Below are 14,608 nucleotides of genomic sequence, written 5' to 3'. Positions count from 1 at the left end.
CCCAGCCCTGCCTGACAACGAGACCACAATTGACCCACATTTTATCAAACCACACTACCTCGACGCTATTCATGCCACACATCCGCCTAAAAAGGCGGCATCGCCATGCAGCTACATCCTCCCTCTCCATCAACAGCTTATATCCACAGAAATGACCATACTAGAATGCTAGGTCGTGCAATACTGTGTGCATCTGTCTTGAAAAAGACCTGATTCCTCGATGGTGACTAATATCATAATGAGTTTCGGATTTTTCTTTTTACGATAATAATCATAAACAAGATGAACAATCGCATCCTCAGCAAATAAATCTGTATTAGTAATTCGCTTATCCATACAACGCTTTTTCCCAAGTATTTCAAGCTTCTTTTTTCCAGCTTCCTTTTTTTATTGACCACCTCCTTGCCAATCTTCACAATAGTCTTTCCATGTTCACAGCTGCAGCACTTCAATCGATTATATTGTTAACGCAGAGCACCAGGCCTCTATTAAGTTTTTCAGTCTCAAAAAATGTACGTAACGAGCAAACTATGTATATTCCCTCGCCAAGAGAATTACATGAAACGTTTCCACTCGTAACTTTCGACGAACTTCCTTCTGGCGTTGTTCTGTACCGCTCAACAAGTGTCAATAACGATAAATATAATAATGTCTACAACAGTAAAAATTGCAACAAGCAAAATGGTAGGGTGCAACGATCAAGCAGGACAGCAAGCTGTCTGAAACTCGAACACAGTGCAAGCGGGAAGTGTCGTGGTGATGGGGTGAACGTTTGACAACTTTGGGCGCTTGTTGTGACTACAGTATAGTGAGGTTGTCGGCATGCGGTCCGTTGTCTCCAAGGGCATCTACTGGTTCCGCCATAGCTGCCAGTCCTAAAGTAATTTTGAACAGACCATACTTAATCTCACAGTCTTGTATGCAATATTGTATGCAGAAAATAATGTACTGGTGCATCATTAGGAAAACAATTTAATATTTTCGTGTTCAACATAAACCTGTGCTGGTAAAAATAGTGTTAGAGAGTTATGTAATAACTATGTACAGTCCTACCATACGGCAAAAATTGAGATATCTCCTGTACAATACGATCGGATGGTCTGTAAAATATATCTTACGAGATGAATAAAATACAAGTTGAATGAAAGTATAATATTCGAGTAAAACACTGTATTAGAAGCAAAAAGGTATAATAATAATAACAAAACAGATGAAGAACATTCTTGAAAAAAATCCCACTCATCATATAGCATTTGCAATGTCTCACGAAAACGAACTGGACAATAAAATACGCATTAAGAAGTACGAAATCCTCTGATGTAACATGTGTGAGCACGGTGAGAATCTCCGAGTTCCCAGACGGCGTTACAATCCCCTCCCAATGTAAGCCTCAAAACTTTCTTCCTAAGAAATACCGACGCTTCTTTACTTTGACGGCCTATGTGAATTCGCCCATTTGAAATGCATTGTGGAATGTGGAAAGTTTTGAAATTAGGTCCAGTGTGAATCTTCGAGATTTGCCGAAAACATCAATTACGATATGTCTCTTCATTTGAAAATAGCAGAAAACTTTACAGAACTGGTGACTGGTTGTATCTGATGCGTTTGCAAACGTAATACCACATGTGAAAATGCATTAAACATGAGCCCCGTATCTTTGTGATTTCTCAATTACTGGGTTTAAAGTGAATGAATGAATATTGGATTTACTTGTGGAGCAAATTGATGGTAGGATCACAATTACCAATCCAGTAACAAATAGGTAATTTTTAAGCAAATAATTGATCAAACTCCAGTAGCAGCTGACCACTGTTCGCACTTCACAGATCTCTTTAATCTTGGGTTGAACCACGGCCACTATACAGGTGGCCGTGGTTGAATTGATGTTTTATTGACTGCCTTTGCTTCTGCCAATCGAAATTAACTCCCTTCGAATTGTAAGCACACCGTTTTGGGACAGCTGTGTGGAAAAGTTCGTATTTAGGAGTCATAAAAAAATAACCTGATCTCCCTAACGTAACTGGTATTTCCGTCGTTCGTCAATCAAATCGCTGCTAAAAACATGTGTAGTGGTTGTCGGTAGCTGTGTTATGAGGCTGTATAGTATGTTTAGTAATGTATTATCGTACCAATTTCATTTCAGGAAAAGCGGAGTTTACATTTGGTGCTTTTGCTTAAAGTAAAAAGGGAAATTACGCACTGACATAGCATTCGCTCGCTGGAATAGCGATCTATAAACGTTGCCGTATTTTAATTGCTGGGTTAATGTTAAACATCCTGCTTGTTGTTATTCAGATTTATCTTCTTTCTTGCAAAGAAACGTGCAATGACATTCAGCTGCAGCTTGTTATTGGTATTATTAGCTATCTCGTGATCGTCGAGCATTTACATCTATTTGACTGAGAATGGCAGGACAAGGAGCGAACTTTATTGCATCTATAGCCAAAAGATGTGTTGAGGCAAATGGGTTTGAAAGACTGCTAAACAAGGTGAGTTTTAATACAACCTTGTGGAAGCACTAGTCGTAATTTGTCGCGCGATGTGGCGTAAACGGTGAAGGACGTTATGTTTAGTAAATTACTCAAGGCGATGAACCAACGATAATGAGAACACCGGTACAATTTTCTGTTATAAGAATAAGAGGTGCACGCACTCAGACGGAAAACGAAAGCACTCTTCGAAATCCCGCTGTGTGTGCATGACTCAGCATTTATAAGTGAAGATACTATTAAACTGAATCTCTCGCCCGATTCATATTCCATGCAAATTTAGGTTCCAAACTGAAGACTATTCTTATCTTTTTAATGTATTACCATATATCAAAGTGTAATTAATTTTTTTGTCAACACACACAAACAGTTACCGGTATATTATATTGCAAGTACAGAGATTTGATCTGGTCACTTTTGCGTGATAATGTTAAGAAAGATTGGAGACACATAATAATTACAGTACTGGGGCACTGCTCACCTTTGGTTCTGTTTCCAGTTTTCTTTTTTCCAAAGCCTGCGGTACTGGTATATGGAGTTTCAGCCCTTTGTTACAGATTGTTTATTGCTTTAGACTGTGGGTTCAAAAGCTCAGAGTATACAACATATTAACCTACCCATGTTTTTGCCTCTTTCCTTTAGGAGATATAGAACTTAGTATGAAGAATGTGTTTGCAATAAGCACTAGTTTTCATAAGCACTAGTTTTCCTGTAATTGTGTGCGGCTGTTATTCCTGTAGGGCTTCAGTAAACATTCTAGCAGTCACTACTTCTATTTATGTAATATACTGGTTTTCTGTTTTTATCTGAATCCATTTTGTAGATATATCTATACATAGCATTAGTACAGTGAAATTGTTAATATCAAGTAGGCCTACATCAGTTGGTCTTGCTAAGAAATTCATTGGTGAAATAGAAGGAATTGTTCACAAATAAACCCTTTTGGCCTGTCTTGAACTTTATAAGTAATGTATCATTTTTGTGGTTGCTGTGAATTCATTGAAAATTTGTGTTCCTCAGTAATGGACACAGATTATTGTTGTTACTGTTATTAACTGCATAAACCTGAACTGTTGACTTGAGAGGTATATTATTAATGTCAAACTTCACTAAGGATTAAGTATACTGAGAAGCAGTTATTAATGTATCCAGTTCTTTGACCATGCTGCAGTAAGGTGTTCATGAATTTCTACCAAAATTGATTTGTGTTACAGACTTCAGGGCTCTGAAATTTGCATGTAAACAAAAATTTGTATGGAAGTTGCAGCAGTTTAGTTGTATTTCCCACCAACCAAATTTATCATTCATACTTCCAAGAATTTGACACTGTCCGATCTCTTGTATGTGCTTGTACTCCCATACATGTAACCTCTTAAAAGTTCTGAACTGGATATGGCGCATTTTTTTTTATTTTTATTTATTTTTTATTAAAAAGAATTAATGACAATGATTTGGCCATTTATTAATGCCTGTGGAAATTCAATAAAAGCTTTTGTTAAACTCTGTGTGTTCAGGAGAAGGCCTTCTGACTGAAAGCTTAAATGTATAGCAGGATTTTCATTGCGCCTGTTTGAAACTCAACATCTCATCTTTTTAAAACTACATTTCATATCCTATTCATCAAATGGGGAAATACGGAAGCGTCCGATCCCACCTGTCTGCTTTGACCCATGACGTCACAAATATGGCAGAAACAAAAACAAACACACACCCTTTCCACAAGAAGCCTAATGACACTAACGGGACAAGCGCGGGAAATGGGGTCTTTTGGGTGGGGGGGGGGGGGGGGGGCAAACTAAATATAAACAAATTTAGACGCCTTGCGTAGCTACACCGTGTAAGTGAAGACAGCCATGCATGAATACCCACCCACCTCCCCAGGGGTCGTGACCCCTGGAACCCATAAAAGATAAAGATGCTTCAGTAGCTGATTAGTGTTTTTTGTCTTTTTAAAAAACAATCTCACGGGATAGAACGAACAGATCAGAAAGATAAATATAATAAACTAAAACAGAAATTCGAGGAAACATAATTAAAATAAGTAATAAGTGTTTTCAAATTTAAAAAAAAATCTCATGAGATAGAACGAACAGATCAGAAAAGTAAATAAAATAAGATAAAACAGAACTGGAGACAGCCACACTCAAACCAAACTCCGCGCCGTCATGCCGTCACACACGACAACACCCTTACGTCACGGGTCAAAGCCGACGCGTGGGATCGGACGCTTCTGTCGACCCATCAAATGTTTGTACCATTTTGCAAGGAGTCAAGTAACTTTTCATTCTATGTTTGTATGTGTAACTCAATATCAGAACCATTTAGAAATCCAAACTGTGCCCTCAACCATGTTATTTCTAAGCATGTAGTGGAATGAGTGTAGGTATGTTGATGTCTAGTCATGTTGCACATGAATAAGACATGTCTTCATATTTTCTAATGTAGCATTTCAATGTACATAGAACTGCTGTAGTAACAGTGTTATTCTAATTTGCTTCAAGCATTAGTTATACCAAACATATTGCTTGATTGTAGCAGTCCATAACTTCTGTCCTAACATAATGTTTTGCTTTGATTTGCAAAGGCAAAATAACTCTCCCAGTTATGCCTAGAATTTTATGTGCAAGTTACATGTAAAATAAGTATGGTTTGTTAGACTTTGGAGATACATATTTTTCATACTTATTGAAACTAAATTAAATACTGCCAATTATAGTACTCAGTTTTTGCAGAATTTGTTTTCTAGGACAATTTATCTGCAAGATAAATTGCATTTGCCTCCCCCCCCCCCCCCCCCCCCCCGAACTCTCAAAGACTCACAACTTACCCTTACAGCTTTACTTCTGCCAGAACATCCCCTACCTTCCAAATTTCACTGAAGTTCCCCTGCATACCTTGCAGTACTATCACTCCTGGAGGAAATAATATTGCAGCCACAACCAGGGGATTGTTTTCAGAGTGAATTTTCACTGCGCTGTGGAATGTACTCTAATTTGAAACTTTCTGGTGGATTAGGTAGGGAAAAAGGTATTGGTGGAAGTAAATTTGTGACGGTGAGTCAGTCTTGGATAGCACAGCCTATAGAGAACTTGCTCACAAAGGCCAAAGGTCCCAGGTATGAGTCTGGTGATGAGTTTTAATCTGCCAAGAAATTACAAATCAGCAAAGACTTTGTTGCAGAGTGAAAATTCATTCTGGAAATCATTCAATATATATTTACATTTTGTTTCTCTTTGTTTTCGCTTTAACACCATCGACTTTCCATTTTCAGATACGCATAATATCTGCTGGTGAGGGAAAATGTCTGGCAGAATTCACTGTTGCACAAGAACATCAGAATGTGGGTGGTACACTGCATGGTGGATTCACAGCAACATTGGTTGACCAGATTTCGACATATGCTTTAATGACATATGGAAAAGGCGTGCCAGGTGTTTCTGTAAACATCAATGTGAGGTAATGCACGGCAGGCTCTTTATCATTTGATTCATAATCTAGTTGTAATACTTTTCAACTTCTAGTGGGGTTATGCCTGGGACATCATTGTTTCTTGTTCCAGTGTTTTGACTAGATGCCGTATGGCTGTTGTAATGAAAACTCATAGTCTGACCACTGAGCCCAATGCTATTTATTCCTTTTTATGTCCAGAACACAGTTTGTTGTAAAGCCAAAGCTGCAAAAGATAGTAAAATGTCTTCTAAATCATTCATAAATAAATTAGCCACCAGAGGTGAAACAGTATTTCCCATGGCGCACCATGCCTACAATTCAGCTGTTTTTAATTGTTGGCCATTACAGTTCTGCTTTATTATTAGGAAGCTCTGATGTGGTTTCTCTATTTCATTATTTATTAGATTTTCCGTATGTGACTTTCACAATACCCATTATGGTGTACAACTGTTGACTGAGCAAAAGATTGCATAGGCAGTTTAAAATAACAAAATCTTGTTACCTGTTGGCCATTTATGGGTTTCTTATTAACTGCTTGTCTCTATTTGAGAACTCTTCCGTGGTACAGAAGAAGTTATTAAGGAAAGATAACGTTATATTTGAAAATGCTTCTGCTTCTTCTCCTCCTGATATTGTCACATTGAAACCACAATAGAGTTCAAATCCGAAGGCAGGATTGTGAGTGAAGTATAACACTTACTACCAAAAGCTAGTTTATTATTGACACCAGATAACTTGAAAACCTTCAGAAAAGGGGTGTATTCTGTCATGACTCATTGTGACATATTTCAGTCTGCTTTTGTTCTATAGCTACAGAATCAAAATGTGTTTTTTTTTTATTTTTTAACTTCACAGTTTAACTGTGCATTACCATGGCAGAGTCCCCCCCTCCCTCCTCCCTCCATGAACCATGGACCTTGCCGTTCGTGGGGAGGCTTGCGTGCCTCATTGATACAGATAGCCGTACTGTAGGTGCAACCACAGCGGAGGGTATCTGTTGAGAGGCCAGACAAACGTGTGGTTCCTGAAAAGGGGCAGCAGCCTTTTCAGTAGTTGCAGGGGCAACAGTCTGGATGATTGACTGATCTGGCCTTGTAACACTAACCAAAACGGCCTTGCTGTGCTGGTACTGCGAATGGCTGCAAGCAAGGCGAAACTACAGCCGTAATTTTTCCCGAGGGCATGCAGCTTTACTGTATGGTTAAATGATGATGGCATCCTCTTGGGTAAAATATTCCGGAGGTAAAATAGTGCCCCATTTGGATCTCTGGGCGGGGACTACTCAAGAGGATGTCGTTATCAGGAGAAAGAAAACTGTCGTTCTACGGACCGAAGCGTGGAATGTCAGATCCCTTAATCTGGCAGGTAGGTTAGAAAATTTAAAAAGGGAAATGGATAGGTTAAAGTTAAATATTGTGGGAATTAGTGAAGTTCGGTGGCAGGAGGAACAAGACTTTTGGTCAGGTGAATACAGGGTTATAAATACAAAATCAAATAGGGGTAATGCAGGAGTAGGTTTAATAATGAATAGGAAAATAGGAATGTGAGTAAGCTACTACAAACAGCATAGTGAACGCATTATTGTGGCCAAGATAGACACAAAGCCCACGCCTACTACAGTAGTACAAGTTTATATGCCAACTAGCTCTGCAGATGACGAAGAAATTGAAGAAATGTATGATGAAATCAAATAAATTATTCAGATAGTGAAGGGAGACGAAAATTTAATAGTCACGGGTCACGGGTGACTGGAATTCGTCAGTAGGAAAAGGGAGAGAAGGAAACATAGTAGGTCAATATGGATTGGGGTTAAGAAATGAAAGAAGAAGCCGCCTGGTAGAATTTTGCACAGAGCACAACTTAATCATAGCTAACACTTGGTTCAAGAATCATAAAAGAAGGTTGTACACATGGAAAAAGCCTGGAGATACTGGCAGGTTTCAGATAGATTATATAATCGTAAGACAGAGATTTAGGAACCAGGTTTTAAATTGTAAGACATTTCCAGGGGCAGATGTGGACTCTGACCACAATCTATTGGTTATGAACTGTAGATTAAAACTGAAGAAACTGCAAAAAGGGGGGAATTTAAGGAGATGGGACCTGGATAAACTGAAAGAACCAGAGGTTGTACAGAGTTTCAGGGAGAGCATTAGGGAACAATTGACAAGAATGATGGAAAGAAATACAGTAGAAGAAGAATGGGTAGCTCTGAGGGATGAAGTAGTGAAGGCAGCAGAGGATCAAGTAGGTAAGGGTAACAGAAGAAATATTGAATTTAATTGATGAAAGGAGAAAATATAAAAATGCAGTAAATGAAGCAGGCAAAAAGGAATACAAACGTCTCAAAAATAAGATCGACAGGAAGTGCAAAATGGCTAAGCAGGGATAGCTAGAGGACAAATGTAAGAATGTAGAGGCTTATCTCACTAGGGGTAAGATAGATACTGCCTACAGGAAAATTAAAGAGACCTTTGGAGAAAAGAGAACCACTCGCATCAATATCAAGAGCTTTGATGGAAAAACAGTTCTAAGCAAAGAAGGGAAAGCAGAAAGGTGGAAGGAGTATATAGAGGGTCTATACAGGGGCGATGTTCTTGAGGACAATGTTATGGAAATGGAAGAGGATGAAGATGAAATTGGAGATACAATACTGCATGAAGAGTTTGACAGAGCACTGAAAGACCTAAGTCGGAACAAGGCCCCGGGAGTAGACAACATTCCATTAGAACTACTAACAGCCTTGGGAGAGCCAGTCCTGACAAAACTCTACCATCTGGTGAGCAAGATGTATGAGACAGGCGTAATACCCTCAGACTTCAAGAAGAATATAATAATTCCAATACCAAAGAAAGCAGGTGTTGACAGATGTGAAAATTACCGATCTATCAGTTTAATAAGTCACGGCTGCAAGATACTAACGCGAATTCTTTACAGACGAATGGAAAAACTGATAGAAGCCGACCTCAGGGAAGATCAGTTTGGATTCCGTAGAATTATTGGAACACGTGAGGCAATACTGACCCTACGACTTATCTTAGAAGCTAGATTAAGGAAAGGCAAACCTACATTTCTAGCATTTGTAGACTTAGAGAAAGTGTTTGACAGTGTTGACTGGAATACTCTATTTCAAATTCTGAAGGTGGCAGGGGTAAAATACAGGGAGCGAAAGGCTATTTACAATTTGTACACAAACCAGATGGCAGTTATAAGAGTCGAGGGGTATGAAAAGGAAGCAGTGGTTGGGAAGGGAGTGAGACAAGGTTGTAGCCTCTCCCCGATGTTGTTCAATCTGTATATTGAGCAAGCAGTGAAGGAAACAAAAGAAAAATTCGGAGTAGGTATTAAAATCCATGGAGAAGAAATAAAAACGTTGAGGTTCACCGATGACATTGTAATTCTGTCAGAGACAGCAAAGGACCTGGAAGAGCAGTTGAACGGAATGGACAGTGTCTTGAAAGGAGGACGTAAGATGAACATCAATAAAAGCAAAACAAGGATAATGGAATGTAGTCGAATTAAGTCGGGTGATGCTGAGGGAATTAGATTAGGGAATGAGACACTAAAAGTAGTAAAGGAGTTTTGCTATTTGGGGAGCAAAATAACATGATGGTCGAAGTAGAGAGGATATAAAATGTAGACTGGCAATGGCAAGGAAAGCATTTCTGAAGAAGAGAAATTTGTTAACATCGGGTATAGATTTAAGTGTCAGGAAGTCGTTTCTGAAAGTATTTGTATGGAGTGTAGTCATGTGTGGAAGGGAAACGTGGACGATAAATAGTTTGGACACGAAGAGAATAGAGGCTTTTGAAATGTGGTGCTACGGAAGAATGCTGAAGATTAGATGGGTAGATCACGTAACTAATGAGGAAGTATTGAATAGGATTGGGGAGAAGAGAAGTTTGTGGCACAACTTGACTAGAAGAAGGGATCGGTTGGTAGGACATGTTCTGAGGCATCAAAGGATCACCAATTTAGTATTGGAGGGCAGCGTGGAGGGTAAAAATCGTAGAGGGAGACCAAGAGATGAATACACTAAGCAGTTTCAAAAGGATGTGGGTTTCGGTAGGTACTGGGAGATGAAGAAGCTTGCACAGGATAGAGTAGCATGGAGAGCTGCATCATACCAGTCTCAGGACTGAAGACGACAACAACCACCATGGCAGTGGAGATCATGGTAGTAAAATTATTGGATGACACTGCAGCACTCTCCATGTAAATAGCCTTCGGGTTTGTCACATTGTGTAAATTTTGGTGAAAGTCACAGCAGTCTTCCTGACATTTTTCGGGATTGATTCATGTTCTAGACAATTATTAGTAATGCTACTGATGAGCTAGTTTAATTCCAGTTTAAGGTATAGCATACTTTGTGTTAGCATAGTTTGCAGTTTGTGTGGGACATTACTGTATTGTTGAAAATTGTACTAATGTATTGCTGTGGTCCATGATGGCTTAACCACCACTTGTTCCTTTTAAAGTGAGGAAACCAGCATCCCCTTTGCCCAGGAGCTGTGCAGCAGCAGCCATTGGCGGGTTTCCCCTACCACGGTTTACTGAGCCTGACGAGGGTTTCTTTACACAGGATCCCAAGCCTAATAATACATTTCAATAAGTGTTTGAGACCAAAGATAAAAGAGGACCCAAAGCTTATGTTTACTACAAGCTACTAGAATTTTTACCAGTTTAATTAATTTGTGGTAGCTTATCGAGGAAAACTATACTGCTGGTCATATGTCATCATGGATGGGATTGTTTGGGAACAAATTTCAACAAGACAGAACCCAAAAATTTACACTTTTCAAATGTGATTGCCTCAGATTATCAGAGCCATGAAAAAGAGAAAACTATTCATTGGATTTCGTATTCCATTTAATTTTTTATAAAAGGAGTTCTAGAGCTGACTGCTGTAGAGATGTCTAAAAAACAAAAAAAGACTTCTTATTTGCAGTTTTTCTGACTCAGTTCACTTCATGGTCGTCAAGAATTTTTTTCCACTGAGAGTACAAAACTATTGCACAACAAAAAAAGATGTCAGATTTTAATTTGCATTCCAGCAAAATTGGGCCCGTTTTCAATGCACTTCCATCTTGTTGCCATTATTCAGGGCCATAAATGCTTGCATTGCTAAACCAGATCTAGATTTTATAAGGTTTAGAATGTGGTCACTCTAATGCAAACAGCTTAAAAGAGTTTGCAGAAGACTTTTGTTTGTAAAAGTGGGCCAAAACTTTACCCTCAGTTTGTAAACTGTTGGAAAGTGGTAGGAGAATGAAATTTTATATTCTAAGACTTTGTATTGGTAGTTATTACATGCAAAGTTTCAGGTTTATTCTGCTATTACTTCCAGATGTATAAAAAGCTAAACTTGACATTTTTTCGAGCGTCTATTTTTTCAGCCGACTTTGCTTCAGATTATCTCAAAGAAAATTGACGACGAAATGGATTTTATTATTTCATCTAAGAGTGTAAAATGTTGTGCAAGATGGCCCATTTTTTTTTACTTTCAAGAAAATATTGCTTAAATATTATGTCTCAAAATTGCCAAAGATCTATGGGTGCACTGTTGGTAGTTGCGCTATGGGGTTAAAGAAATGAGTATATCTCTGAAAGTATTAAACTAGTGATTGTGAATCTTCACCAGAGTTTATTGGAAACTTGAATGTTCACAAAAAATTCATTACGATCATGCAGAAACTTTTCCCGAAAGTAGACCACTTGACATGGAATGGCCCACTGGTGATACTCGCACGCCATCTGTCAATGTTAGTCAGTAAGCCACACCGCGTGCAGCACAGCTGATGACTCTGCTCCCTCTGCAAAACTTTACAGTTGTCAAGTGGGTCTTCAGTTTCATTGAACCTCCCAATATCAGTCAGCACCTTTGGACTATAGTTTGGCTTCATATAGAGCACATTGACAACATCTCTGCATGCTTGTCGTATTGATGAAGGCTCATATTCCTAAAGTTGGTATGTGACATCAGTAGCACTTTAGTAACTTTTTTTCAGTACTCCCCATTACCTGTACATGTATAAAAATCCATAACAAGTCTTTTGGGCTATATCTCACTGGCTGGCCTTTGGTGATATAATGCCGTCAGTCTTTCTTCTGGGTGTCCAGGATCCATGAGCAAGCCAGCTGCCTTGCTTCTTCAGCCCTGCTGATGAGGTGTTTCACATAGTCATTCTAAGTATCGTTCAATTGAAACAGGAACAGTATATCCATTTTTGTTGTGGCCTCCTGACTGTGGTGCAGAAAGTACAGCGTACATCGAGAGAGAGTATATCTGCCAACTTCTTATTGAAGCATTGTGTGAGGCCATTCACCTGTGGATGGTTGCTGTTCTGTGGGTGATGTCACAATGTGAAATTACCTCTAAAACTAGTCTTGATTGGAAAACTTTTCCACAGTCCGGGGTAATCAGATGGGGTGCTTCGTGCTTCAAACTGATGTCTTCCACAAGGAACTCTGCAATTTCGAGGGCTTCGGCACTGGCACAGCTTCGGTGAGAGCATAGCGGGTGCAGACTATTATCCATAGATTCCAGTTTATCCACTCTGAGAACTTCCTAAGAGGTTCAATTACAGTTCAGTGGAATGGTTCTACTGTATATGGGATTGGTACCAGGTGGCCCAGAGGCAATTGTGGCAAGTCCTTCCATTATTGGCATTCCTTACAGGGTTCACATAGTGTCTAATGGATCAGTAGAGACCTGGCCACCCTATTGGATCATAGTTCCTCATATACAGTGCTCCCTGTTTTTTAATTGGAGTTCTCCTTTGGTTGGTTCCTCTTCTTTTCAAGGCTTCTATTTGTTCAGCAGCAATGTCATCTCATGCAGCCATGACTGAGATTTCAATAACACTCCTGTGTTCCACAAAAGAATTTCTTGGAAGTCATTCAACGTATTTGTGTTTGCATCCACTTTGACAATGAACTTCTGAAGTTACAGTATCCATTTCGCCGGTCAAGCCAACAGATCCTTCAGGCTAGGCAGCCATTATAGGGAATGGTAGTCTGTCACAGCAGTGAATGGCTTAATAAATAAATATGGCCGGAGCTGATTGATGGCCCAAACTACTGCAAGCCACTCCTTCTAAGTTGTAGAGTAGTTCACCTAGGACTTGGAGAGTACTCTGAAAGCCTAAAGTATCACAATTTCAGCACCTTTCTAAATGTGGACTAGAACTGCACGTGTCCCATAACGACTAGTGCCAGTGTGAAATTATGTCTTAGCATTCTTGCCATACAGTGCTAGAAATGGAGATGATGATAGCACTTCCTTAAGGAAAAGGAATGGTCTTGATCGCACCTCATTTTAAGAAAATTTGGTGTCCCCAGCAGTAGTTATTTCAAGGAACATGCCTTGATACAGAAGCCCTTTTGTGAACTGCCGTTAGTAAAAGCACATTTCGAGAAAACTGCTTAAATCATGAATGTCCCAAGGGGCCAGAAAATGTGTGACTCCTCTTATTTCCTCCGGATCAGGATGGACTCCATAGCTGTCCGAATAACAAATAATTGCTGGTAGTCAGGTTAGAACTGGTGACCCAAAGCACACCAACCAGTGATGCTAATAGCTACGCCACTCTACCTGCACCACAGAAGGGTCAGTATTTTATTTGCTTTGGCAGATTGTAAAAGAGTACTTTATCCATGTATTATGCACCTTCCTGTGACAAAGATAATCACTAGTGGAATGTCCATATTATTATTATTATTATTATTATTATTTTTCCTTATAGTGTTGTGTTTTTGAATGCTTGTTATCCATAAACTGCAGTGGTTTGTTGACAGCAAATTTCATCAGTGAATAAATTTACTGTGAGGCTGTGAATAATACTCCCAGTTGTTTTAACCGATGCCTGAAAGTTGTATATACATAAATGACAAAAATGTTTCTAATTACTTTCTTCATGTTGTGAATACTTTTTGCATAAATGAGGAGCTACCTGAAACATTTTTGCATTGGCAAGGACTACGATTACAATGATGATGATAATTGCCATCATGCATTGAAATAAACAAATTACCTCAAATTAGAACTTCTCTTTTCTTTGTTTTCAAAATTTTTCAAGAAATTTTTGCACAGTGGACTACTAACCCTTGTTGTGGATATTAACTTGTTAACTGCTCCTCAGTTTAGCTCCCATATATGGTTGAAAAGTAAACTGCGTATGACCTCACAAGTGCTGAAGCCTATGCTAGTGCAAATTGTAAAATTTTGCTACAGAAGCAAAAATGTTGAGGCATTAACAGCATCCCTATTGCATAAATGGAATGTTGTTACCATCATAAGAGACAGTTATTGAGAAATTGCTGGCAAAGAGTAAAAATGAAGTATGTACAGGAATTATAAAATATGGAATGCCACAATGTTTGATAATGTGTATTTATAAAAATAAGGTCTAAAACTCCACTGTAACAGCCAAACTTGTGTTATAGCTCAGGCAGGCGGCCTAAGTATTACTCTCATGAGGTATTATGCAGTTGCAAAAAAATCAAATTATATTATGCCATCAGAAATAGTCATTAATGGCCATTTATTAAATGATGAAAACTTTCGATGCGTGGCATCTTATCGAATTGTGTTAGCAGCCAGTACAATAAAGCAACTAAAGTACTTTTTCATCAAAGGAAGCAATAAGAGTATTGTGAGAAGTATGTAG

General features: G+C 38.9%; 1 protein-coding gene across 2 annotated transcripts in view; it reads left to right on the top strand.

Moving 5' to 3' along the window:
* Positions 1-1,943: 1,943 nt before the first annotated feature.
* The window catches only part of LOC124612715 (acyl-coenzyme A thioesterase 13-like), a 14,158-nt gene continuing 1,493 nt past the window's right edge, over positions 1,944-14,608 (top strand). The window contains exons 1-2 of one of the 2 annotated variants that reach the window (XM_047141070.1): positions 1,944-2,489; positions 5,761-5,945. In XM_047141070.1, the coding sequence (XP_046997026.1) occupies positions 2,406-2,489; positions 5,761-5,945 (269 nt within the window). In that variant the 5' untranslated portion in view covers positions 1,944-2,405. The other variant, XM_047141071.1, reaches the window with a different exon arrangement.

The sequence above is a fragment of the Schistocerca americana genome, chromosome 4, assembly GCF_021461395.2.
Source record: "Schistocerca americana isolate TAMUIC-IGC-003095 chromosome 4, iqSchAmer2.1, whole genome shotgun sequence".
NCBI classification, from domain to species: Eukaryota; Metazoa; Arthropoda; class Insecta; order Orthoptera; family Acrididae; genus Schistocerca; species Schistocerca americana.
The sequence above is the reverse complement of the archived record's forward strand: the minus strand, read 5'-3'. Positions and strand labels throughout refer to the sequence as shown.